Source organism: Archocentrus centrarchus, chromosome 16 (genome assembly GCF_007364275.1).
Source record: "Archocentrus centrarchus isolate MPI-CPG fArcCen1 chromosome 16, fArcCen1, whole genome shotgun sequence".
NCBI classification, from domain to species: Eukaryota; Metazoa; Chordata; class Actinopteri; order Cichliformes; family Cichlidae; genus Archocentrus; species Archocentrus centrarchus.
In genome coordinates, this window is record NC_044361.1 from 20,647,130 (window position 1) to 20,672,355 (window position 25,226).

General features: G+C 38.5%; 3 protein-coding genes across 4 annotated transcripts; 2 read left to right on the forward strand and 1 right to left on the reverse strand.

The window, feature by feature from the left end:
* Positions 1 to 3,219: 3,219 nt before the first annotated feature.
* LOC115794888 (uncharacterized) lies at positions 3,220 to 7,007 on the reverse strand. The gene is made up of 9 exons (XM_030750580.1): positions 6,904 to 7,007; positions 6,705 to 6,765; positions 6,062 to 6,442; positions 5,929 to 5,961; positions 5,779 to 5,829; positions 5,564 to 5,684; positions 5,152 to 5,226; positions 4,843 to 4,921; positions 3,220 to 4,709 (listed from the first exon to the last, which is right to left on the reverse strand). Exons 2-9 carry the CDS (start codon positions 6,763 to 6,765, stop codon positions 4,635 to 4,637), a joined length of 876 nt encoding a protein of 291 aa, XP_030606440.1. The 5' UTR covers positions 6,904 to 7,007; the 3' UTR covers positions 3,220 to 4,634.
* Positions 7,008 to 9,082: 2,075 nt separating this feature from the next.
* On the forward strand, positions 9,083 to 19,604 carry LOC115794884 (TBC1 domain family member 15). Of its 2 annotated transcripts, none has more exons than XM_030750576.1 (10): positions 9,083 to 9,560; positions 10,788 to 10,973; positions 11,214 to 11,332; positions 11,827 to 11,930; positions 17,538 to 17,605; positions 17,735 to 17,881; positions 18,331 to 18,421; positions 18,570 to 18,718; positions 18,833 to 18,971; positions 19,056 to 19,604. In XM_030750576.1, the coding sequence occupies exons 1-10, from the start codon at positions 9,290 to 9,292 to the stop codon at positions 19,222 to 19,224; spliced, it is 1,443 nt and encodes a 480-aa protein (XP_030606436.1). In that variant the 5' UTR covers positions 9,083 to 9,289; the 3' UTR covers positions 19,225 to 19,604. The 2 variants fall into 2 exon arrangements, with proteins under 2 accessions (XP_030606436.1, XP_030606435.1); XM_030750575.1 differs by having other exon boundaries at positions 18,830 to 18,971; positions 19,056 to 19,603.
* An 821-nt stretch (positions 19,605 to 20,425) lies between these two features.
* Positions 20,426 to 25,144, forward strand: hsc70 (heat shock cognate 70). The gene is made up of 9 exons (XM_030750069.1): positions 20,426 to 20,572; positions 21,748 to 21,952; positions 22,147 to 22,352; positions 22,674 to 22,826; positions 22,895 to 23,450; positions 23,740 to 23,942; positions 24,057 to 24,255; positions 24,378 to 24,610; positions 24,792 to 25,144. The coding sequence occupies exons 2-9, from the start codon at positions 21,748 to 21,750 to the stop codon at positions 24,972 to 24,974; spliced, it is 1,938 nt and encodes a 645-aa protein (XP_030605929.1). The 5' UTR covers positions 20,426 to 20,572; the 3' UTR covers positions 24,975 to 25,144.
* The last annotated feature ends 82 nt before the right edge of the window (positions 25,145 to 25,226 follow it).

Sequence of the window (25,226 nt, forward strand, 5' to 3'; positions counted from 1 at the left end):
AAATATAATTGATATAAAATGTATAATTAATAATAAATAATCAAAGAATACATGGATCTTTAATGTTACCAATCAACTAAAGATGGTCAAGGCCATGGTCATAGCAGTCATATTGACCGTATGCATATATACAGTGTAATTTTGGAGAAATTGGCTACCATTTAAACCCTAGGGTATTTCAGCCCTAATGGGGATTGTCCCCTTTGGAGGTGGTTGTTCACCCATTATTGTTCTGGTGCATCAGTGCATGATCCAAGGTGTGAAAAAAAAATATATATATATGGTCATTACCAAAAATTTAACAACACAAAGTGTTGTTATTACTGACACTTTCAACATGAGTTGGAAGTGTCATTTATGGTCATTTAACAGGAAGGCAAAGAGGGAAGCTGGTCCCCGCAGCTTATAGATCACTCTTTTTGATACAGACACACCCTGTGATGTTCACCCAAACCAAACTAAACAAATCTCTTGGGGCTTTAACGAGACGCAAAGCTATTTGTTTTAACATTCAGTTGAAGTATTCTAAGGACACTATTTCACTAAAAATGCTAAATTAAAACCTTCACACTGATGACAGACATAATACAGTCTGAATGAGTGCACAAATAAACACAAAGACTAGTAAAGTTCATGAAAAATAACTGGAAAATCAATATATTTGCACACAATCAAAAATATTAAACAGACTGAAAAGCAGACAGAGAAATATTTATTGTTTTTCAGATATTACAAACTGAAAAACACAACATAAGTCACAAACAGTGAAGTTCTTATAAAATAAATGAGTTCAAACACAGCAGGTAGGCAGACAAATGATGACTAACTGATCACATAAAGATTATGCAGATCAATAAAGCGAGGTGCTTATTTCTTAGTGATTATTGATAGGTATTACTGATATTATTGAAAGGTAGTAAAGCACTCATCTTACATGACTGACTGTGTCTCTAAATCCCTTGTGTAGACCTAATTTGTAGTATGCAGATGTACTTTTGGTCCAACAGCATCTCGCAGTTATCATACCACTGCAAGATAAAATTCAAATTCCAACTCATAATACCAGAACAGTTCAACTATATAGATGTAGATTATTTAAATCTTAATATATGTGACGTCAATTGATTCATAATATATGTGACGTCAATTGATTCACTGTGTAGAGTAAAAAGTTATATTTAGGTCATGTGCTGGGCTCATGTCATATTAGGAGGAATATGGAGCTCTGTGCATCTTTCCTCCCTCTGTGTCTCACTGTGCAGTTTAAAGGCCTGTTGAAGTCAGCAGGTAGAGGGGAAAAGGTCAAGGTTGACACTGTTTCCCAGTTCCATGCATTCACCTTCTTTGACCGGGTTTTGATGACTCCAATGTGACTGAGGTGAACTGAGGAGGAATAGATGGGCAGGAGTGAAATACAGAGCTGGAGGCATATACCATTCATTCACCTCCACATAGAGAACTGGGGGTGGAGGATCGCCTGTAGAGTTTCATTTCATAATACAATAAAATATGTATATTTTTACAAGTTTGTATTATCTTGATATTATTTTTTATAAATCTATGCAATACTTACATATAACATCAATGGACACCAAATTTTGCATGTAGGAGAAGCTTTGGCATTTCAATCCTGAAGCAAAAAGGCCCAACATCAGTGCTCCGGACACTATCCAGCAGCATCATGCAGTTCAGTTTTCTCAGTTTTCCCAGTAATTGAGTCAGTTTTTTGTACTCTACAGACAGTTTCCATTTGGGGATAGAGCTCGCAGTTATCTTGCTCCTTTTCTTCCAGAATCCCAACCACATTTTTAGGATCTTTTTAAAGCTAGGTTTGGGGTAAATGTTGGTGCAGGGAATAACCACACATGAGCCCATGGTCGATGTACAATTGCCATCCACTTTTTGAACAAGAAAATACAGAATTACTTAAACGTTGTGCAATGCAACCACTTTTCAGTTAGATACTTACCAAACAAGAGCTGAAATGAAAGCAACAACTTTAGTTCCATCATTCATGAGTAGCTGGAAATCAAAATGAATATTTTATATATATATATATATATATATATATATATATATATATATATATATATATATATATATATATATATATATATATATATATATATATATATATATATATATATATATATATATAATTCACTCACCTCTGAGTCCTTTTTAATCACTGACTGAACTTCACTGGTGCTTGCAGGATTCAGTTATATTTATAGTCCAGTTTCACCCTGAAAAACTGTGCTGCCATTTTTTTTATTGTTCATAGTATGTGTTTACCAGCAGATGCCTTGGATATGGAGAACATTGCAATATGTGATCAGTTTTTCCATTTAACAGGTTACTTTTTGGTTACAATGAAATGCCAGAGAACACTGACTCCCAGGAATGCACACAAGCTACAGTTTCCTGCACTGCAAATGAAAAAGAGCTTAATAAATTACAAAGATAACTAAACAAAGACATGTTTAGGCACTCATTTGATGTTACTACAGGTCTTTTTTTTTATACTAAACTGAAAGTCTATTACAAACAAGCTGCAACATTATGTAATGAATTGTTGATTTATAACATTACCACACCTTAATGTGGCATTGGAAATATTACCTTTAATGACATTTAAATTAGAGGAAATAAGTGTTGTGGAAATTTACTCTCCTACTTATGTTTCCTTTGTTGTGCACATATTGTTATATTTTTGAGTCCCCATTCTAGATAATAAAACCTTCCAGAGAAGAGTTGGAATATTCTTTGCAGCAAGTATTGTCTTTAATTGTCAATTAAATATATTTCTCTTTCTGTGGGTGCAGCTTTTATAAGGTTTATAAAATAATCATCCATAAATGAAGAGGAATTTACTAGTTTTCTACATTTGGATATTTGTTTAGTTTTGCCTATTGTCAAATACAAGTGATGGTAAATAGATTCATGTAAAAATATTTCATTTGAATACATCTTGAAAGACAAATTGTGGGAAGAAAACAGATTCCCAGGCAGTACCAGTATGCAGGACACTGATACGGCCGAGGTTGGTAACATCTAGTTGTCCTTTGTATTTACTTCAAATGCTTTTTTACATGAGTTTATGGGTGAATGAACTTGGTTTATTTCAATAATGAGACCTTATCATTCCTTGTGACAAGATGACCCTGAAAGAGTTAAATATTAACCAGCATTTCATTTTTAATGTCTCTTTAACCGGCTACAAGGACACAGGTGGATACAAGGACAGGTGTTTTTGAAGTAAATTTGTTCTGAACCCAAGAACAATCAGAAGTCACAGTCTGCACATCGATGCAATTAAATGTGTGTAGTCAATAAATATTTAACAGTATTTTCAGTAATACTAAAATAATGAAAACTCTGACATGCTTGCATTTTCTTTATGTTGTCTAAATAGCCATTGCACGTGCATAACAGAGTTTTCATGGTGCTCCTTCAGCAAAGCAAAGTTCCAGGGTTTCTGCTTCTCTAAAAAATATTGCCCATCAAAGTTCCAGCAGAAAACAAAAAGAAATTGCAGCATTTACAGCTTCACTAAATTAAATTTCAATTTCAAATAACATTTATACATTTATCCACTTCTCTTTCTCTTTGCAGTGCATCCATTTATTTTTTTTTTTTTACTTTTTAAGTTCCAGCAAGCATGACACAGGAGACACGTTGACGAATATATTGAAAAGAAAAAAAGTTTCACCCCTCACTTCTGTATTTTCACACGTTTAGTTGATGAGGGTAAATTACAGAGAAAACAGAACTCCAGTCAAGAGATGTTGCAGCAAAGTTGCAAAACTGATGCTCGGTTTCATGCTCACCAGATCACATTACCTGTATTAGGCAAACTAGGAAAGAACATTGCAACTGGAAATTTCTTTAAAACCCCGAAGCATAAAAAATCTTCAATCCTAATAGTTTTGTATTCTCCCATTCCACAATATAACCACAGTAGGAAAACACATCACCTAACAAACCAACTCAGCTAAAGTTAGGGAAAGAATATAATTAATTATAAAGCCAACATTTGTTTTATCAGTGAGGGGACAGTAGCATGGTACTTCCCCCATTATCACTGAAGACTTGTGATAATTTTAAGATGTGCAATCGTCTAACATGGACACATTTCTAATACTAAACAGACAAGTCTTAAAGGATACATTTAGTCAGTATTATGCCTAAGTTATTTATTTAGTTCAGTTATCCATATTGCCTTTGAAGAGATCGCTTTTGTAGCATAATTGGAACCCTTGCTAAGAAACAGAAAAATGGGTTTGACTAAGTGACTGTGCATTTTGTTCCATATTGCTTACACTGAACTCACCATATGATTTTATATTGTAACATCGTCAGGTAAATTAATGTTTTGAAGCAACATTCTTGTCTGACCTATCTAAATGTCTGCAACCACATGCTAGTAAATAGGGAAATACCATTGTTTTGCAATGTTGTGCTTTTTCACGCTTTCCTCCTTCAACTGAACTCAGAGATGAGTCAGGATTTTTTGGGGTATATGTGAACACTCCAAAAAACACACCTGACTGAAACATACTCAGGCATATATTAAAGCATACACATGAACATGTATAGAAAATAAGGTGCACTACTGATGTGCAGTTTTTCTCCTAATTTCTATAATCCATATTTGCATATATATTGTCCACACAATCCATATTTTGATCCATGTGACCTGGTGGGGCCTGCAATAACAAAAAGTTACATAAAAGTTGGCTCTAGTCACTTGTTAAAAGACTTACAGAAGTTATTAGTGATTTTTGTCTTTGCTATGAACTTCTTAGGACATTAAAAGTAATATTAGTAGCAGTGTTGTACCTTGACATTGATGTAAACAGGATCATCGATGGCTTTCCCTTCAGGCAGCTTCTTAACTTGTGTGCTAACACATGCCTCTCTGAGAAAAAAAAAGGGAAATGACATGTTAGGTTGAAAAAAGGTCATCTTAAATGTGTAATCAAATGAACATTCTATCCTGATAAAGAACACGAAAGTATTAAAAAGTACAAATACAAAATACAACATTTATTACTGCATTCCTCATACAGACACATTCAATTAAAAATTAGAGAAATGTTGAGCTTCTCAGATGGGATATATATATATATGTATAGTATATATGCAAACCTTTTGGGTGGGTTTGATATTGCACGGCTAAAGTTTGCATAGTATCCAGAGTCCTCCCTGGTGACACTGTGTGACCTGCAAAAATTATGATTACTGTAATTGCTGATGTTTGCACATGATAACTAAAAGTTCAAAAGTAAACATCTGAAGCACTCTGGCATGTTTATAATAAAGTAACGTAATCTGCTCTGGATTATTTCTGCCTGGTAGACATTCCTCACAGAACATTCGATTCCCACATTTTAATGTCCTTTAATTACATCTATTTGTCACTTTCAACATTAAACGATTGGCTTAAAAGTATCCAGATGTCAAACTGTGCACACCAAGTTTATCAATCTGCAAAATAAAGCTCATTCAAGTTTGCTGCTTGTGTACCTCACATTCAGTTTACAAATGATGTTAAAGTTACCTTTTGTGTTTTTGGAAAAAAAAAATTCCAGCAACAAGAAGAATGATCACTGCGGCAACAGCTACAGGGATGGCCACATACAATGTTTTTGCAATGTCTGTGGAATGGCCCTCTTCATTTGCTGGAAAAAGGAAAATTTTTTAGTAAAACAAACTGAAGTACAGCTTTTAACACACTGAATATACAACTGAACACACTGTGCGTATTAGACTTACTTATTGTGGTTTCAGTGGGTGAAAAGGTAGGATTCATATAATCTGTTCCAACTGTTGAAAAAAATATTACACAAAATGATGGCAAATTAAGAAGGGTTTGACCTATTCAGTGAATGCAAATTTTAAATAATGCAGAAGTGAAGGTCATACCTGGCTTAAACTTGTCTGATTCAGCAGCTTTTCCTGTGGAGGAAACGTGCAAAGTGTTCATTTCATTTGTCGATTCTCAGCATAAATGCATATTTTCAATGAAAATTTTAAAATGAATGACTGAAATTCTGACCTCTTTGAGAAATTGTGACATAGTCGTTGGTGTAACTGTAATTTTGCTCTTTCACATGAATTCTCACATAGAGTTTTTGTTCACCCATTACGATATTGGTGATCTGGAGAGAGCAGTCGCCTTTGTCCTTGTCTCCAATGAGTTTGGTCTTTTGTATATAGTTGTTAATCACACATATTTCATTTGGGTGATAAACGAATGCATTCTTGTCCTTTTCATTTTTACTGCAGTTACTTATGTCCTTTACTTTTAAGTTTTTCCAGTAAACTGTAACGTTGTCTGTTTTGTATTTTTGTGGATAGCTAAAGTTGCATTGTATGGTTATGTTAGATCCAGGATGTGCAGTGATGTTTTTGTTGACATTTATTTTCCAGCTTTTATCTGCAATTAAAACCAAAGCAAGTCAGAAATTGCATTTATTATACAAAAGGTAAAATCTAAGCTGTAAAAGCTACAGTATAGATGGTTGTAGTGTAAACTGTTTCATTGTCATAGCAGGGTTGACACTGAAAAACACATTGCATGACAACTCATTTGTGTGTGAATGAAAAGTTTGTGAAAGTGCTCTGAGTACCATAATTAATACATATTGAAAGTGCATTTCCATTTTAAAACAAATACATTAGCTTGTTATGTCACTCACCATCTGAATTACAAGCCAGAATCAGTACAGAAATGAAACCAATAAGGCCTGGCAGCTGCATCTAACAAAAGCAAGGCAGTCATAGGTTATTAGACACAATCCTAGTTGAGTTTTACAGCAGTATCAATCACATGTCGAAAACATACACTAGTTAAAACTTCTTATATTCTGCAATTTAATACATAAAGTAAATACTCACTGTGAGAGGTCAGAGAAATGTTTGTTCCTTTGTGCTTTCTCAGTATGTTTTAGATATTTTAAACTGATGTGAAATGCCATGGGTCTCTTTCCTGTTGCGCTCTAATGATGACTTCAGAAAAAAAAAAAAAAAGGAAGTTGTGAAAGAAACGTCAGTGTAAGAATTTTAAAATTTTTGGGCACATTTTATACACATATATCAGAAACACTGTTACTTACATCTCTTATAACATTTAACTTTTATATTTTGAGCTCTCTTGGGCAATATTTACACTTCTCAGAACCACTCCTTTTTTCTCTTTTTTATTTCAAATGTGTGAAAGCCACTGCAGCTCAATGTGACAACAGTTGAGCTGTTGTCACATTAAAGATTAGTTGCATGTTTGCCAGAAAAAGTTTGCGTGTTTTTTTTTTAATATAGAAAGAAGCAATTCTGTGAGTTGGTATTAATATTTTTTTGTAAATAGACTAAGTATAGGGCAGTATAGGGTGGTTAGCACCGTTGCTTCACAGCAAGAAGGTCCTTGGTTCAAATCCATCTGGCTGGGGCTTTTCTGTGTGGAGTTTGCGTGTTCTCCCTGTGTCTCGCAGGGTACTTTGGCTTCCTCCCAAAGACATGCAGTTAGTGGGGTTGGGTTAATTGATAATTCTAAATTGCCCATAGCAGTGTGAGTGCAAATTGTTGTTTGTCTCTCTGTGACAGACTGCTGACCTTTCCAGGGTGAACATTAGTACTGATGTTGTTTGCTTAATAAGCACAAGCTCCCCAGTTCAAGCCTGGAAGAAGATTGAAGTTCACGTGTAAAATTAATGTTGCATCTATACTCACTGGCCACTTTATTAGGTACACATTGCTGGTATCAGGTTGGACCCCCTTTTGAATCCAGAACTTCCTTAATGTTTCGTGACATAGGTTTAACAAGGTGCTGGAAACCTTCCTCAGAAATTTTGTTCCATATTGACATGATAGCATCGCACAGTTGCTGCAAATTAGTCATCTGCACATCCATGAAGTGAATCTCCCATTCCACCACATCCCAAAGGTGCTCTGCTGGATTGAGATCTGGTGACTGTGGAGGCCATTTGAGTACCGTGAACCTATTGTTGCAATCAATAAACCATCGATATGTGTATGAAACCAGTTTGAGATGAATTGAGCTTTATGACACAGTACATTATCCTACTGCCTGCTAGAAGCAGCCATCAGAAGATGGTGGGGTCAGAAAGGGAGGGACATGGTCAACAACAATACTTGGGTAAGCTTTCACATTTAAACAATGTTCAGCTGGAATTAAGGACTGAAGTGTGCCAAGAAAAATTCCCCACACCATTACACTGGCGACAGCAGCAGCAGCCTGAACCACTGACACAAGACGAATCCATACTTTCATGTTGTTTACGATCTCTCATCCTACTATCTGAATGTCACTGCAGAAATTGAGAATCATCAGACCAGACAATGTTTTTCTTTTCCAATTTTCTATTGTCCAGTTATGATTTGCAGACTCAGTCTCCCATTCTTAGCTGACATGATTGGCCTTCTGATGCTGTAATGTGTTCAGAGATGCTCTTCTGCATATCTTGGCTGTAACAATGGGTTATTTGAGATATTTTTGCCTTCTTATCGACTCAAAGAAGTCTGGCCATTCACCTCTGACCTCTAGCATCTACAAGGCATTTTCACCCAGAGAACTGGGACTCATGAGCTATTTTCTCTTTTCCAGTGCATTCTCTGTAAACCCTAGAGATGGTTATCCCAGAATCCCAGTAGATCAGCAGTTTCTGAAATACTCAGACTAGTCCTTCTGACCCCAACAGTCACGCCAATTTGAAAGACACTTAAATCACCTTTCTTCCTTATTCTGATGTGGGGTCGTCTTCAGAAGGTCGTCTTGACCAAGTCTACTTGTCTAAATGCACTGAATCAGCAATGTGATTGATCAGATATCTGCATTAATAAGTTACTGATCAGGTGTTCCTAACAGAGCTGCCTGAACTTTTCTGGGATGTTAAACAAGAAAGAAAGTTAGCAAAATCCTTCTAAGGGATTTAAGGTTTGCTTTAAATACAACCACTAGATGGAGCGAGATAGTCACATAAGTCCACTGTGAACTTCAGCACGTGGATTTGGACTCCACCTGGAATGTGGGCCAAACTGGGATCTTAAAGGTGCAGTCATATGACTCCCAAATGGCTGAATGAGAGTCAGTCCCGCTGGAAATGGTTTCCTGAAAGTAATTCCGACGGTTTTAGTAGACTTAAACGACTCGACCATGCTGCACAAAAGAAGTTTTGAATGATTACAGCTGTGGCTCACGGAGGGAGATGGGCTTTGCTGTTTAGGGAGCCGTCTGCTACAGAAGGATGGCTCTGTTGACTGTTTTTTTATGGATGCCGCGCGAATGACAAACTTTTCTTCACCTCTACGTGGTTTAATGCCGCAAGCACACATGGAAGAACTAAACAGCGGAAATCCACGGCAGACCGCAGAGGTAGAGTCGGCATCCACCAGCCACCAGCTGGATGGAGGCTCGCAGAGGAGAGTGGCAGCGATCAGCTCTCCTGCTCTGGCCGTGGCGCGTCTCACTTTACCTGGAGTCATGGACGCCGAGGGGAGGGTGGACGAGTCAAGACTGAGGATGCATATCTTCAAAAACGGTTTCGAAAACGCACAACTTACTTGCAAGCTGTTTTAAATGTAAACATGATTCATGCATGTTTGCTGGAAACGTGAAGTAGGACTGTTTGTCAGTACTTCCGTTTTAATACCGAGGTCACGGCAGGCCAAGCAGGAATCTTAAATTATCGCTTAATGCACGTTTAGAAAACCAAACTCTAGCAATCTAGTTGACTTCATGTTTTAGAGATAACTGCGCTTTTCTGTGTTGATACAGTGTAACAGGACAGGGGCTGGCACAGTCCGTGAAGCAGCTGGATTTGGAGCCCTAGTTTCTCTCAGTGACCACTTTAAAGACTCCACCTGTTGAGCTCCTGTCTGAAAATGTGACTGAAAAGTCAGCATTCACTAAATATGTGGTGTTAGAAAAATAAAATTGAACTCTTCAGAAAAATAGCACTTAACATGTGACTAGTGTTAGGAAAACACTAGCACAGTTTTGCTGTAGAGTAAATGATTTAAAACAAAGGTTTTCGTGACCGGATGCATCAGAGTGCCTGTCTTCATTCCTAAAGATTAAGTCAGAGGATGCTTTTTTTTGTTTGTTTTTTTGCGGGAATTTACACAATCAGACTATTCTCAAAAATCCAATATTTCCAGACCCCCTGGAGCAAAGAACTCCAGCGTGACTGCTGTGATGAAGCAACACCACTTACAGGGTTGGTAGGATTTCTAAGAGTAAGATCACATGAGAGTCAATAGCTCCACAGGAAATATTCAGTGAAGTGGGAGAAGCAAAGACACGAGGATGCTTCTGGGTTTTAGCTGTGGCTTCAGTGTTTTAGATATAAGGAGACCGTCTAGACTGGGTGTTTCTCAGATCTCATGCTGGAACTTATCAATATTTCTGCATCACATCAAGTCATGTTGAATGTAACTTGTGGAGTGTGAAAACTTGCCCTACTTTTCTCACATTTTTGCCCTAAAGACATGGAGACCAGAGATTAAACCTCCAAAGCAAAACATTACATAAAACATCTTAAATCTTTATCTCAAATCCCAGTGAAAGCAGATATGTATTAGCTGTCTCATTGCTCTTTAATCTGTTTCTAGTGCTTGTTCCTTTCAAGTTTGATCCTCTCAGGCTTAGTGACTGTGGTGTCTTGTTTAACTAAATGATAGGTGATTGAATAACATTTTAGTTTGAAAACACTGGCAGTTTAGATTGTCCACTGAAAATGATCAAAAGGTCCGCACTCTCTCTACAGGTGGGCTGTCTCCATCTGAGCGCAGCCCGGCATGGCAGTTTTTGTTTGGAATGTACCCGTGCGGCTCCACAGCTTTAGAGCGCTCACTGCTGCAGGAGCAGCTGTTCGTACGTTACCGGGTGATGAAGAGAAAGTGGCAGCGGTTCCTTCCTTCAGCCGTGCAGATGCAGCTCAACGGCACTGACGGTAAAATCTTTAACATGCACATACCCCGCCACAGGGAAGGAAGCTTTAAGACTCAAGTGAGAACTTTATTTTTTTTTTTTCACTGCCCTGATCTCTCTCACTCTCACTCTCACTCTCTCACTCTCACTCTCTCTCACTCACTCTCACTCTCGCTCTCTCTCACTCACTCTCTCTCACTCACTCTCTCCCTCTCTCTCTCTTTTGTTTCATCTTTTAAATATCTGTGATCACATGATCCAGCTGAGATGTTGGCAGCGGTCAGGTACTTTGACCAGAGAGTGGCAGAGGCCCAGCAACAATCTCAGGACCAGTCAGAGGCAGTCAGAGTTAGGATGGCTTTCCTAGAGCTTCAAGCACAGGTCGGTTCCACTAATCATCCATCAGGATTATTGTGACCTGTCTCTTTCTTTTACACCTTTTGCTACTCCTTATATTTCTGCATAGGTTCTGTTTTTCTTAAGTTGTATTTAAAATGTTCCTTTTGGCTTTTCTTGTATGCTAAATCAACTGTTTAAAGTGAGGGAATTAAAGTAAATACAGGAGATTTTATGAAAATGACACGAGGATCTAATTTTGTTAAACAGGTTCTCATTTATTTACTTCTTTTTCCCACTGACCTCTTTAGACTAGTTTTCTCAAGAACCATTATTGTAAATAATGTTTCTTGAGAAACATTATTGTAAATAGAGCTACTAAAAGTAGGTACCAATACATTATTAGTGCCATAGAATGCTATGGTTTGGGCAATAAAGCCTAATGAAAATGTGTTTGTGTGCCCTTCGTGAAGGCTGATGACATTAAGAGCTCAGTCACATCAGATAAATGCATCTTTATTTTTCCTTCTTGTGAACAGATATTGTTTGAGCGGGTCACATTTGACCGTGAGGAGCTGCAGGAAGCCATACGAATTATTGACAAGGATGTGCCCCGAACCAACAGAGACCTGAGCTATTACCAGTGAGTGGTTATCAGATATGGTCATTTTTATTTGTGTTTTATTTATTTATTTATTGGTGTGTGTGTGTGTGTGTGTGTGTGTGTGTGTGTGTGTGTGTGTGTGTGTGTGTGTGTGTGTGTGTGTGTGTGGTTAATGTGTTTTCAGTAATTCAATCACTGCTTCAAGGGACACTTTTGTCTGTCACTGACCAAGCCCCACATTTGAGTAACAGCACCCAGGACAAGTCATTTAATGTTCTCACCAAGGTGCAGGACCAAAAAAAAAAAAAAAAAATAGAGAATCACATTCTGCAAGTTGTTTGTGGGTTTTTTTTTTCTTCTTTTTTTTCTTTGTTTTTTGTTTTGTCATATCATCCATGGTAGGAAGGCATCAAAAAATTTCAGCATTTAGGGGCAGGTCAATTCTGGAAACCTACACTGGAAACCTTGATATAATATGTAGTTAAATGGCATCATGGCAGCCGCTGTTTACACTTATTTACATTTGTAATCTGATCATCTCAGACCTTCAGTTTTAAACAGCTAAAAAAAAATCCCTTAAAATGTACTTCTGCTACAATACCAAGTGTCACAATTAACACTTAACAATTTGCACCATTATTACCATGAATAAGCATTATCTTATTCATAGCAAATCTTGCTATTTTACTTCACAACACTTTATTTATTTAGTGAAGCAGGGCCCTGCGAAACTCCAGGTCTCCGCTTCCAGAAGAGAGTGAATTAATGAGCAGAAGTTTTTTTTTTTTTTTTTTTTTAAACATTATAACCCCATGTAGACATTATTTCATTATTATTATTTTTGTTTGTTTGTTTGTTTGTTTGTTTTTATTGAGACAAGGGATTTTATAATCCTTCTGTTGTCAGTGTAAGAACAGAGGCATTCACTGCTGGAATGTATAATGAAATTGCAGTGCAGCTGCACCTTTTTAGATGCATAGAGAAAAAGGAAGAGCAAACAAAGTAAATATTTTAAAAAAGTACTATATATTAAAAACTACTAAATAAAGAAGGTAAAGTGCCCTCCATAATATTTGGAACAAAGACAGTTTTTGATGATGTGTGACTGCTGATAGTGTATCAGGATGAATTGTGTACAGGGCTATACTCTCTGCTGAGATCCAGCCAAATGCTCCAAATGGAAAACCCAAAGCAAACTACAAAAGCAACCCAAAAATCTCAAGCCATAGAAATGGGATATTCTTCACTGGCCAAGCCAGTCACCTGATCTTAATCCAATAGAGTATGCTTTTCACTTATTAAATACAAAACTGAATGCAGAAAGACCCACAAACAAGCAGCAACTGAAGGTAGCTGCAGTAAAGATCTAGCAGAGCATCTCAAGGGAGGAAACACATCTGATGATGTTCATGGGTTCTAGACTTCAAGCAGTCATTGGCCGCAAAGTTTTTTTTTTATCCAAGTATTAGAAAGAGTCATTATATTTAAATTTATAATAGTTTGCGCATTAATTTTGAACCTGTGAAAATGGGGGACTATTAATAAAAAGGGCTGCAATTCTTAAACAGTTGATGCAAAATTTTCATAAAACACTTGAAGTGAATCTGACAGTCTGCACTTCAATAACACATTGAACTGTTTGATTTGCAACCCACTGTGGTGGTGTACAGAGCCAAAACTACAAAACTTGTCTTTGTCCCAAACATTATGGAGGGAATTGTATATACAAGTGCTGGTCATAAAATTAGAATATCATGAAAAAGTTGATTTATTTCAGTAATTCCATTCAAAAAGTGAAACTTGTATTTTATATTCATTCATTACACACAGAATGATATATTTCAAATGTTTGTTTCTTTTAATTTTGATGATTATAACTGACAATTAATGAAAACTCCAAATTCAGTATATCAGAAAATTAGAATAATGTAAAAAGGTTCAATATTGAAGACACCTGGTGCCACACTCTAATCAGCTAATTAACTCAAAACACCTGCAAAGGCCTTTAAATGATCTCAGTGTAGTTCTGTAGGCTACACGATCATGGGGAAGACTGCTGACTTGACAGTTGTCCAAAAGACGACCTTTGACACCTTGCACAAGGAGGGCAAGACACAAAAGGTCATTGCTAAAGAGGCTGGCTGTTCACAGAGCTCTGTGTCCAAGCACATTAATAGAGAGGCAAAGGGAAGGAAAAGATGTGGTAGGAAAAAAAGTGTACAAGCAATAGTATGGAGTAAGATAACTGTCAAAAAGGTGTGTGCACAATTCTAACATTCGTATTCATAATTGAGAAACTGTGAAGATTAGGATTGTTTTTCTGTGAGTATGAATCTAAAAGCAGTGAGTGCAAAGTCTTGTGAATACAGCTCTAATTTCTTTGACTATGAACTCCTCCCCTCTGTGTGGACATGAATCCAAGTTTGTGGGTACGAGTGAAAGTGTTGAAATGACATCACAGGGCGGAGTAATCGATCCTCCATTATACCAAACACAGCATGCTCCAAATTCAAAGATGGCTGAGGACAGTGGACTGGGTGGAGCTGCCAGCTCAGGTGACGCATGTGTCCAGTATTTATATACATATATTAAGAAAAAAAAATACTATTTAAAGTAATACCTGAGCTGGTAGCTCCACCCGGTCAACTGTCCTCAGCCATCTTTGAATTTGGAGCTGTGACATCATTTCAACACTTTTCTACTTGTACCCACAAACTTCGATTCATGTCCACACAGAGGGGAGGAGTTCATAGTCAAAGAAATTAGAGTTGTAGTCACAAGACTTTGCACTCACTGCTTTTAGATTCGTACTCACAGAAAAACAATCCTAATCCACACAGTTTCTCAATTACAAATACGAATGTTAGAATTGTGCACACACCTTTTTGACAGTTATCTTACTCCATACAATAGGGATAACTGCACACAGAGAGGACTGTGAAACAAAACCCATTCAAAAATGTGGGGGAGATTCACAAAGAGTGGACTGTAGCTGGAATCAGTGCTTCAAGAAGCACCACGCACAGATGTATGCAGACATGGGTTTCAGCTGTCACAGTCCTTGTGTCAAACCACTCTTGAACAAGAGATGGCGTCAGAAGCGTCTCACCTGGGCTAAAGACAAAAAGGACTGGACTGCTGCTGAGTGCTCCAAAGTTATGTTCTCTGATCAAAGTAAATTTTGCATTTCCTTTGGAAATCAAGGTCCCAGAGTCTGGAGAAAGAGAGGAGAGGCACAGAATCCATGTTGCTGAGGTCCAGTGTAAAGTTTCCACAGTCAGTGATGGTTTGGGGTGCCATGTCATCTGCTGGTGTTGGTCCACTGTGTTTTCTGAGGTCCAAGGTCAACGCAGCCATCTACCAGGACGTTTTAGAGCACTTCATGCTTCCTGCTGCTGACCAACTTTATGGAGATGCAGATTTCATTTTCCAAAAGGACCTGCACACAATGCACAAACCCACGTGACCTTAAACCCATAGAAAATCTATGGGGTATTGTGAAGAGGAAGATGCGATATGCCAGACCCAACAATTCAGAAGAGCTGAAGGCCACTATCAGAGCAACCCCCAGATTGCTCTGATAGTGTCAGTTTTCATTAGTTGTCAGTTAAAATCATCAAAATTAAAAGAAATAAACATTTGAAATATATCATTCTGTGTGTAATGAATTAATATAATATACAAGTTTCACTTTTTGAATGGATTTACAGAAAAAGATCAACTTTTTCATGATATTCTAATTTTATGACCAACACCTGTACAGTTAGGCTTATGACGTAACGTGGTAACAAATAGCGGTCATGCTACAGAGTAGCTTGAATGTGCAAGTATTTTACAGTTTTACAGTGACATAACCAGCATTAGACAATCTTGCATATTGAGTATTCTAATAATTTAAGATATTGTTTATTGATCACTTGGCTGTGATATTCCACAGGAATATTATTGCAGGAAGAGGAAGAGTATAAATGAAAGAGGAAGTGGTAGTGGTGGTGGTGGTGGTGGTGAGGGGACTTGGTGCACATTGAGCTTCACTGTTATTGCTCTTGAGAAGAAGCTGTTTTTGAATCTGTTTTGTCTTTGAATTGAGGGACCTGTACGATATTCTTGAGGGCAACAGGTGACAGCCAGGATGTGCTGCCTCCTTTAAAATGTTTTTGGCTCAGTTGAGGCAGCGGGAGGTGAACAAGTCCTGTAGGGAGGGCAGAGGGTAGCTGACAATCTTCTGAGCTGTGTTGATGACCTTCTGTAGCCTTCTCTTCTCTGCTTCATTGCAGCTCCTATTCCACAGCATGATACAATATAGAGAGATATGACAGAATGATCTGTGAATAATTATGTCATGTTGTAATCTTTTGCACTGATTGGAAAAATGCATCATGTACTGGCGTTGGTGTTGGAGGTAATGTGAAGATGAGCCTTTAATGAATTTCAGATGCTGTAATTTAAAGTAAGATTTTGAATGCAGAACTGCAGATAGATATCTGCAGTTCTCGCAGAAAGCTCCAGCCTCACTGAATTAAATAAGCAGTCAAGACGGTGGAGGGAAGGAGGGAAGAAGATACTCTGAATGTGTTCTGAAATACACTGTATTTACTCTCCTCCGGTGGCTGGTGCCTCTGCCTGCCGGTGCGTGGGTGGGTCTTGGTATCTGGGACTGGGTGCCGGGGTACATGCTGGCTCGCCCTGGTGGCTGCTTGCTGGGGCTTGGGTGCCCTGGCCCTCGGGGCTCTGGTCCCTCTGTCCATGCCCAGATCTGCTCCAGCATAGCGGGTTGCCGGCGGGGCCTGTGGGCTCATCATTGCGGCCCCTGGGGGCTTCTCCCCTAACCACTGCCTGTTGGCAGTCTGGTTGTCCCTGTGGGAAGCTGCTGGGTGTCTGTGGCTCCATTCTCCCTCATGCAGTCTGCATGTCCTGGGGGGTGGATCTGTGGTCCCCCACACTTACTATCAAATATTCTTAGGGAGAAACCTTATAGACACGTATGCACACACACACACACACACGCGCGCTCACCCGGGGGGGGGGGGGTTAAAAAAAAAAAAAAAGGCCAATGATGTATTAAAAGAATACCAGCCGACAGATATCTCAGTCTGTAGCAGGTAGCACAAATGGTATTGGTAAGAGAATTTTTTTTTTTTTTCTGAGGCCCAACAAAAAAAAAGGTAAAATAAAAATGAACGTCCTTGGTCAGTGCCCTGGTTATTCACACTTTGTTTGCTTAGTCTTTTTATAGCTTAAATTATGTAAATCTTTATTTGAACTTCAGTTATATTAAGATTATAATAAAACTCTAAACTATCTGTTATGATGCCTTGATTGTATAATAGTAAGCCCAGAAAGATGTGACTGGATTGGAGTAAAACTGATTTCACACTTGGGAAAGAAATTTGCTTAAAACCTCTAAACCAGTACCATTTTAAACACTTTAAACGGCTGTAATGTTATTTAAAAATAAAAGCGATTCTGCTTTTTGAATATGGATGCAGTAAAACATCACATCCTATAATTAATTAATGTCTATAGAGGGAGGCTTAACCTAAGTCATAAAGCACCACCAGTGTTGCACATTAAAAATAGTTTGGCAGCTGCGTTAAACTAATTCTGCTTATTTGTGACATGTTAATATTTTGTGTGTGTCTGCAGGAATCAAGGCTTAGGCAATCTGTTGGTGTTGCGAGAAATTCTCATCACTTATGCCGCTTTTCATCCAGGTAAGCAGCTAAAATGAGACCATGCCAGGTTTGTTAACTCTTAACTAGATCCGACAGATTTAGAGGCTGTTTGTTGAGCCATAAAAAGGCACTGACTCTATGCACTGCTTCCCTTGACTGTAAATCCAGAGGTGAGCTATGCCCAGGGGATGAATGACCTGTGCAGCCGTTTCCTGGAGGTCCTCGACTGTGAGGTTGATGCCTTCTGGAGTTTTTCATGCTACATGGAGAAATTCTCCAGGGACTTCAGGGCCGATGGTCTGCACAGGAAAATAGGTGGGGATACCAAAAACAAATATAGAAAAATACATGCAAAGAATATGAGTCATCATTTTGCCTCTTCTTGCTGCACCCACTCTTATCATATTCTAAGATTTTTTTTTTTTAATGAAACTCTGTTTTAGCAGTTTGAACTTTCCCAATATTATAAAATATATTATCCCTTTGTGTTTCAGTTAATAAGTTTGGTTCTGCTTATCTATTGCCATGCTGGTCTGCACCTTTTGTTTTAATGGTTTAGTCAGGCACTGGACTCTGGACAGACTCCTTTGGGACCCCTAGTGGTAAAACAAATACATTTGTTATGAGATTAGAAGTCGGATGGTAAGAAAAAATCATATTGGTCCCAAATAAACAAAAAAGTAGAACTGAATTTCTATAAAACAAAATTTTTGTTTATAAATTCATTTAGTTTAAGCATACAAGTTCTGTTTAACATCTTTTAGAGCTGGAGGCAGCTCTGCTGAAGGAACTGGACCCTCCGCTTTATGCTCATCTGGTGAAAGACAACATGGAGAGGTTCACTTTCTGCCACCGGTAGATCTGCAAAGATTTTTTGTACCCTGTTTTTTTTCTTTCATCCATCCATTTTCTTCCACTTATCCTTTGCAAATGGGCTTATGCAAGTTAGTTTTCCACGTACAAGTCTTATTTATGTGTACTCATGTATTGCCCCTCCTTTAAGGTGGCTGCTGCTTGGTTTCCAGAGGGAGTTTGAACACACTGATGCACTACGCTTGTTTGAGATCCTGAGTTGTGACCACCTGGAGCTCATCTCGCAGCAAGTTGAACGAGCCCGTTATCAGGAAAGACTGGCTCAAAAATACAGCACAGGTGAAACCCAGAAACCCAAAAGAAAAAGTAGAGTAGTCAAAAATGCTATTGAAGGTTACCTCTTTGAGATCTTTTATATGTCTTTTTTCTTTTTTTTTGTGATATTGTCAGAAGATGGTTTGGAGTCGGAGCTGCCGGCGATCAACACTGACTTCACTTTTGAGCTCTTCATTTGTGCAGCCATCCTTTTAGAGCACAGAGAGTCTCTGTTAAAGTGCCGGGATGACGCTCAGCTCTTGGAGTATACAAACAGGTTTGTTTATATGCTGAGGCATTGCATAGCTCATTACAAAGTAAGAGGTGCGGGTTTGTTAATCTGTATGTATGCGTTACGCAGCCTTCATGGGACACTGGACCTGAACAGTATACTGAAGAAAGCAGAGCATCATTTCTACAACTACTGCAAGCGCTGTGCTTGGGATTATATGAACGATCGCTGCAGGGTGGACAGGAACAAGCACGAGGACTTTTTTTATCATCTTCGTAGTTTATTTGTTTTAAAATAATTTTATTTAAAAACCTGATTTCAGAGACTAATGAAACTGTAATTTTATAGCTGATATTATGACCCCATGTGCACTTTTTGATGCCTTTTTTTTGTCTGAGGGAAGTGCACTGACACACTTGCGGCTGCTGCTTACCCTTAAATTTGATCACTTATCACTATTTGTAGGTGTACACTATTTATTCTCTCATAGTTGATTAACACTGGGTTGTGACTTGTTCTTTGTATCCTCCCGCACAAAATAAAATGGGAGGAGTTTTTGGTTTTTTTGGGGTTTTTTTCGTTCCTGAATTTCAGTGAATTATTATTTTTTATTACCTCAGAGTAGAAACTTTACTTTTTAATTAATTTAATTTAATTCCAGGTCATGCAACATTAAGTGATAGCGATGTATAAATAGGTTCTGTCTGTCTGCTGTCAGTTATTCAATGCTGGATGACACGTGTCAGACGGCCCTCCTGTAGTAAGAATAGATGAGCTCTGGCCGAGGAACCACACTACATAACTGTCTTAAATAGAGAACACATGTATGACACAGTATGAATTAAATGAAACGTTGTACCTCACTGAAACTACTGAAGATTTTTATTCTGCTGATAGGTGTTTTCCATTTTCTTCAGATTTTATTTTGAAAGATTAAAAGCAAGCTTGTGTTTAGAAAGGCTCCTCTTTTACTGACTGAACTGAATTTTTAATACATAGGAAGAAACACTTTAAATCTCCATAGACTGGTGCAACAACTACGGACACTTAAAGAAGATGTACTATACAGATGATTACCACAAATGAAATCAATGCTAAAAAAGAAGAATCTTTAAATTGAGTTAATGTGTCCTATTTGATTTTCATTTATCTGAATAATAGTTGAGGGAGATTTGCAATGGTGACAAACTAGTTTTAATTAAATACTCAATGCCTTAACATTGATTTATGAAACACGTGAACAGCATTATCCATGTTCAGGAACTGCTTTTTTTTCATTACAGAGCAATTCTTACATAAAAATTAAACAATTTTTGCCAGCCCCAGATTGGTCCTTTATGATTTTGTTCTGTGCGGCAGGGAGAGCACCACAGAGTTAAAAATAGAAAGCATTTTTTCATGGAAATCTATTCAGAGAGAAAAGTGGGCCTAGAACTTTCCTTGATGGAATCACCTGACACCCTCTCCCCCTGCACAGTGCTCTTTAAACACTGGGGAGATAAGACACTCATCCTCTTAGTCCGCCTGCCGAGAGAGGGGAAAGGAGCACTGCAGAGGAGCTCAGACGGACGTGTTGAGTGCTGCGCGAAAACAAAGCATCACTTTAATTGTATAAACTCTCAAGCCCTGAACATTCAACAGCAAAGGTAACCTAATGAATAAGAAGCATTGCATTCTGGTCTGTCTTGCTTACGGCTTTGAAAGTCTAACTTGCAGAATTAAAATTCACAAATAAGTGAGGCTTGCATGGTTTCTTTCCAACAATGGCATTACAAAAATAAAGCAAATTCCACACGAACATGAAAAAAAAATTGTCAAACGTTCCACAAAGGTCGTTGGTGGTTTCTGTGGTTTATTTCCATGCAAAAGTAGTCTTGCAGTTTTAGATGTTGTTGGGGCTGGCAAAGCACTGTGTCAGCATTTTCTGCTCAGTGTTACACAACTGGATAACAAGCGATGATTCAATAAGTTCTGTTTGCAGCAGATCTGGGGCCTCGGAGGAACAAAAAGTTTGTATACCTGTATTTACAAAAAAGTTATGTGCTGTGATTTAGTGTAATATTCAACAGGGTGTTTGTGATTTTCACCCTCCCTGAGTTTTGTAGTTATTTCAAAGCACAGCAACAAGAACTGTGATAGCAAGAGGCTTTTGTTGACTACTCTGCTAATCCAGTATGTTTGCTACTGAATGTCAAAGCTGTAAAATGTTTGTGGTCATTTTTCTTTTGTCACTTCCTTTATTTTAAAAGGAATGTTATATAAGCTCAGTTTTTCTCACAAGTCTCTGATTAACTGATCCCTGAAAATTTTAGCCACATTCCATTCCATTACTACACAGACACGATGATACTTTATATAGTAAGTGAAAGCTATCTGAAGCCAGCTGTCGGAAAATAGATACACTGATCACTACTGCGGGGTCAGTGCAGCACATTTAAAAGCTTGAGTAAGACACTCTGGTATTATGTTGCTGAGGCAGAAGAGAAGCAGCGTGGATGGGAAGTTAAAGGGCAGTGTCATATGTTTCAAGTGTCAGGTGGTCATTTAAGGCACTGTGGTACTCTGACCGCACTCCACCGCACACCAGACTCCATGTGGCAATGGTGTGTCTGAGCTTATATAACAGCAACATGTACACTTATCTAGATTCGTACAGTAACATTTGTTTTAAAGCTCACTTTCAAACTTTTCCCACAGAAAATATTCAAATTACAAAGATCCAAATGTGCATTCCTTCCCTCAGTTATGATGAGTATCTGAAAAAATCTGGGACTACAGGAATATTCAGCGAAGAGTAATATGTTTCTCTTCTTTGTCACAGATGTCTAAAGGACCAGCAGTGGGTATTGATCTGGGTACCACATATTCCTGTGTGGGAATCTTCCAGCATGGCAAAGTAGAGATCATTGCCAATGACCAAGGGAACAGGACAACACCCAGCTATGTGGCTTTCACAGACACAGAGAGACTTATTGGAGATGCTGCTAAAAACCAGGTGGCCATGAACCCAGCCAACACCGTATTTGGTAAAAACTACAACACCGACCAGACAAATCACCTCAAAATAGTGATCAAAAAAAGTTTGTTTGTTTTTTTTTTGTTCCCCCCTCACTTTATAAATCCTTGGTAAAAGAAAGGGAAATACTATTACTTAACTATCTGTACACACCAAACTGAATATTTTAGTCTTAATTTCTCTATTAAATATTTCTCTGTTCAGATGCAAAGCGTCTGATTGGTCGCAAGTTTGATGACCCCGTGGTGCAATCTGACATGAAGCACTGGCCCTTCAAGGTTATTAATGACTCATCCAAGCCTAAAGTGGAGGTCGAATACAAAGGGGAGATCAAGACCTTCTATGCAGAGGAGATATCCTCGATGGTCCTCACCAAAATGAAGGAGATTTCCGAAGCATATCTTGGCAAGGTAGAGAAAAATAAATAAATAAATAAATGTAGAACAGGATTCTTGAAATGACCTAGCACAGTTTGGTTTCATGCTGAAAAACAAGAGATTAGTAATGGCATACTGCAACTGTCAGCAACTGACCAATCTGACTTCTCTAAAAATAATGCAGCTGAAATGTAAATGTAAATGCCTCTAACATGAAGCAGCTTCCCCAGGGTATACAGTGTCTATGGTGCCTATATAGTAAAATATAGTTTCTTACAGTCTTCCATGTTTACAGTGTACTCAGATCTTTAAAAAAAAAATCAATATTGACTCAGTTTCTGATTATCTTTACAGCCTGTGACCAATGCAGTTGTTACAGTTCCAGCTTACTTCAATGATTCCCAACGTCAAGCTACCAAAGATGCTGGAACCATCTCTGGGCTTAATGTGCTGCGCATCATCAATGAGCCCACTGCTGCAGCTATTGCTTATGGCCTGGACAAGAAGGTAAGTACATACTAAGATGCTAATCTTTTTCTATTTTTCCTTTTTGTAATTCTTTTCTCTTATGTAAGGTTGGTGGTGAGCGCAATGTCCTTATCTTTGACCTTGGAGGTGGTACTTTCGATGTGTCGATCTTGACCATTGAGGATGGCATCTTTGAGGTCAAGGCCACAGCCGGTGACACACATTTGGGTGGTGAGGACTTTGACAATCGCATGGTTAACCACTTCATTGCTGAGTTTAAGCGCAAGTTCAAAAAGGACATCATCAACAACAAGCGAGCTGTGCGTCGTCTGCGCACAGCCTGCGAACGGGCAAAGCGTACCCTTTCCAGCAGCACCCAGGCCAGCATAGAGATCGACTCACTCTACGAAGGTGCAGATTTCTACACTTCCATCACCAGAGCCCGTTTTGAAGAGCTCAATGCAGACCTGTTCCGTGGAACCCTCGAGCCTGTGGAGAAGGCTCTAAGGGATGCCAAGATGGACAAGACTCAAATCCATGACATTGTCCTGGTGGGTGGCTCCACACGTATCCCTAAGATTCAAAAGCTACTGCAAGACTTCTTCAATGGCCGTGACCTCAATAAGAGCATTAATCCTGATGAGGCTGTTGCCTATGGTGCAGGTGGGTCTCTACAACATTTAGGCTTCCACTATTCTACTATTTTTTTTTTTAAATTCCAGCTGTGGTTCAAAAAATATTTAGTGTTTTTTTTTTTTTTTTTTTTTTTTTAAACTTTATTTTACCAGGTAGAAATGTTTGAGAACTAGTTCTCATTTACAAACATGACATGGCCAAGAGGCCCAATCAAATCAGGTCCACTACACATAAATACACATAAATATAAACATATAAACATACCAATTGTTGATAGAAAACATCATCAATTTAACCTCATGGGAACTCTCCACAGCTGTGCAGGCTGCCATCTTGGCTGGGGATAAGTCTGAGAATGTGCAGGACCTGCTCCTGCTGGATGTCACACCCCTTTCCCTGGGAATTGAGACAGCTGGAGGAGTAATGACTGTCCTTATTAAAAGAAACACCACCATCCCCACTAAGCAAACCCAGACCTTTACCACCTATTCAGACAACCAGCCTGGTGTGCTCATTCAGGTACAGCCAGCATAAAGTTGTGTAACAGTTCATCCTTTTTGTCCGAGTATATTCCAAATAGTTATTAAAGTTCACACTGATACATTGAGATACCAAATGAATTATGGTTTTCAGGTTTATGAAGGTGAGAGAGCCATGACTAAGGACAATAATATCCTGGGGAAGTTTGAATTAACTGGTATTCCACCTGCTCCCAGAGGAGTCCCTCAGATTGAGGTGACCTTTGACATTGATGCCAATGGCATTCTTAATGTGTCTGCAGTGGACAAAAGCACTGGAAAGGAGAACAAGATCACCATCACCAATGACAAAGGTATAATTACACTTTCAAAACTCTTAAATCCAGCAGCAAATGTAGCATAAACAGAGGGAATCTTGTACTTGAATGGATAAAATAAAATTAAAAACAGCGCTTTGAATTTCATTCTCTCACAGGGCGACTGAGCAAAGAAGACATTGAGCGCATGGTGCAGGAAGCAGAGCAGTTCAAGGCTGAAGATGAGGTCCAAAGAGAGAAGGTGACAGCCAAGAATTCCCTTGAATCTCTTGCCTTTAACATGAAGAGCACTGTAGAGGATGAGAAACTCCAAGACAAGATTAGTCCAGAGGACAAGAAGGCCATCGTGGACAAGTGCAACGAAGTCATTGCCTGGCTGGACAGAAACCAGGTAAAAAATCATGTCTTTAAAACAGGCTGAGGTTCCTCTTTGCCTTAAATTGTGAAAGCGGGGAGGATTACATTGCATAAAAGTTATGAATCAATATCCTTCTTTCTTTTCCTGTCATATGCAGCTTCTTACCCACCAAGCCTTCTGTCATAATGCATCATTTGCTGTTTATTTTCTCTAGATGGCAGAAAGGGATGAGTATGATCACCAGCAGAAGGAACTAGAGAAGGTGTGCAACCCTATCATCTCCAAGTTATATCAAGGGGGCATGCCAGGAGGAATGCCAGGCGGAATGCCCGGTGGCTTCCCTGGTGGTGCCGGAGGTGGCTCCTCTTCTGGCCCAACTATTGAGGAAGTTGACTAAACTCAGTGACTTTACTATTTGCTAACACATACTTACTGTTTTACCTAGTACACAGCTGATATATATCAGGTCAAAAGTTTATCTAGATTTTTTGCAATATCTAAACAAAGATATTCAGCACATTCACACAGCACTTCCGATATCCAGCTGCATATTAATACATCTTCTCTTTGTGATTTGCATTATATGTATCAATAGCATGTATGCAATAAATCAATAAATGTCAACACTGAAATTCTCCTTTGAAAAATG

Bases quoted from the DNA above. Each gene is read 5' to 3' on its own strand.
- LOC115794888 (XM_030750580.1), bottom strand. From the start codon at position 6,765: ATGCAGCTGCCAGGCCTTATTGGTTTCATTTCTGTACTGATTCTGGCT. The intron at 5,685-5,778 runs GTAAGTCTAATA...TCCTTTTTCCAG, and splicing joins ACCCACTGAAACCACAATAA to CAAATGAAGAGGGCCATTCC. The intron at 4,710-4,842 runs GTACAACACTGC...TTGTTATTGCAG, and splicing joins CTGTTTACATCAATGTCAAG to GCCCCACCAGGTCACATGGA.
- LOC115794884 (XM_030750575.1), top strand. From the start codon at position 9,290: ATGGATGCCGCGCGAATGACAAACTTTTCTTCACCTCTACGTGGTTTA. The intron at 17,882-18,330 runs GTGGGGATACCA...AACATCTTTTAG, and splicing joins TGGTCTGCACAGGAAAATAG to AGCTGGAGGCAGCTCTGCTG. The intron at 18,422-18,569 runs GTAGATCTGCAA...CCCTCCTTTAAG, and splicing joins AGGTTCACTTTCTGCCACCG to GTGGCTGCTGCTTGGTTTCC.
- hsc70 (XM_030750069.1), top strand. From the start codon at position 21,748: ATGTCTAAAGGACCAGCAGTGGGTATTGATCTGGGTACCACATATTCC. The intron at 21,953-22,146 runs GTAAAAACTACA...TTCTCTGTTCAG, and splicing joins CCCAGCCAACACCGTATTTG to ATGCAAAGCGTCTGATTGGT. The intron at 22,827-22,894 runs GTAAGTACATAC...CTCTTATGTAAG, and splicing joins CTTATGGCCTGGACAAGAAG to GTTGGTGGTGAGCGCAATGT.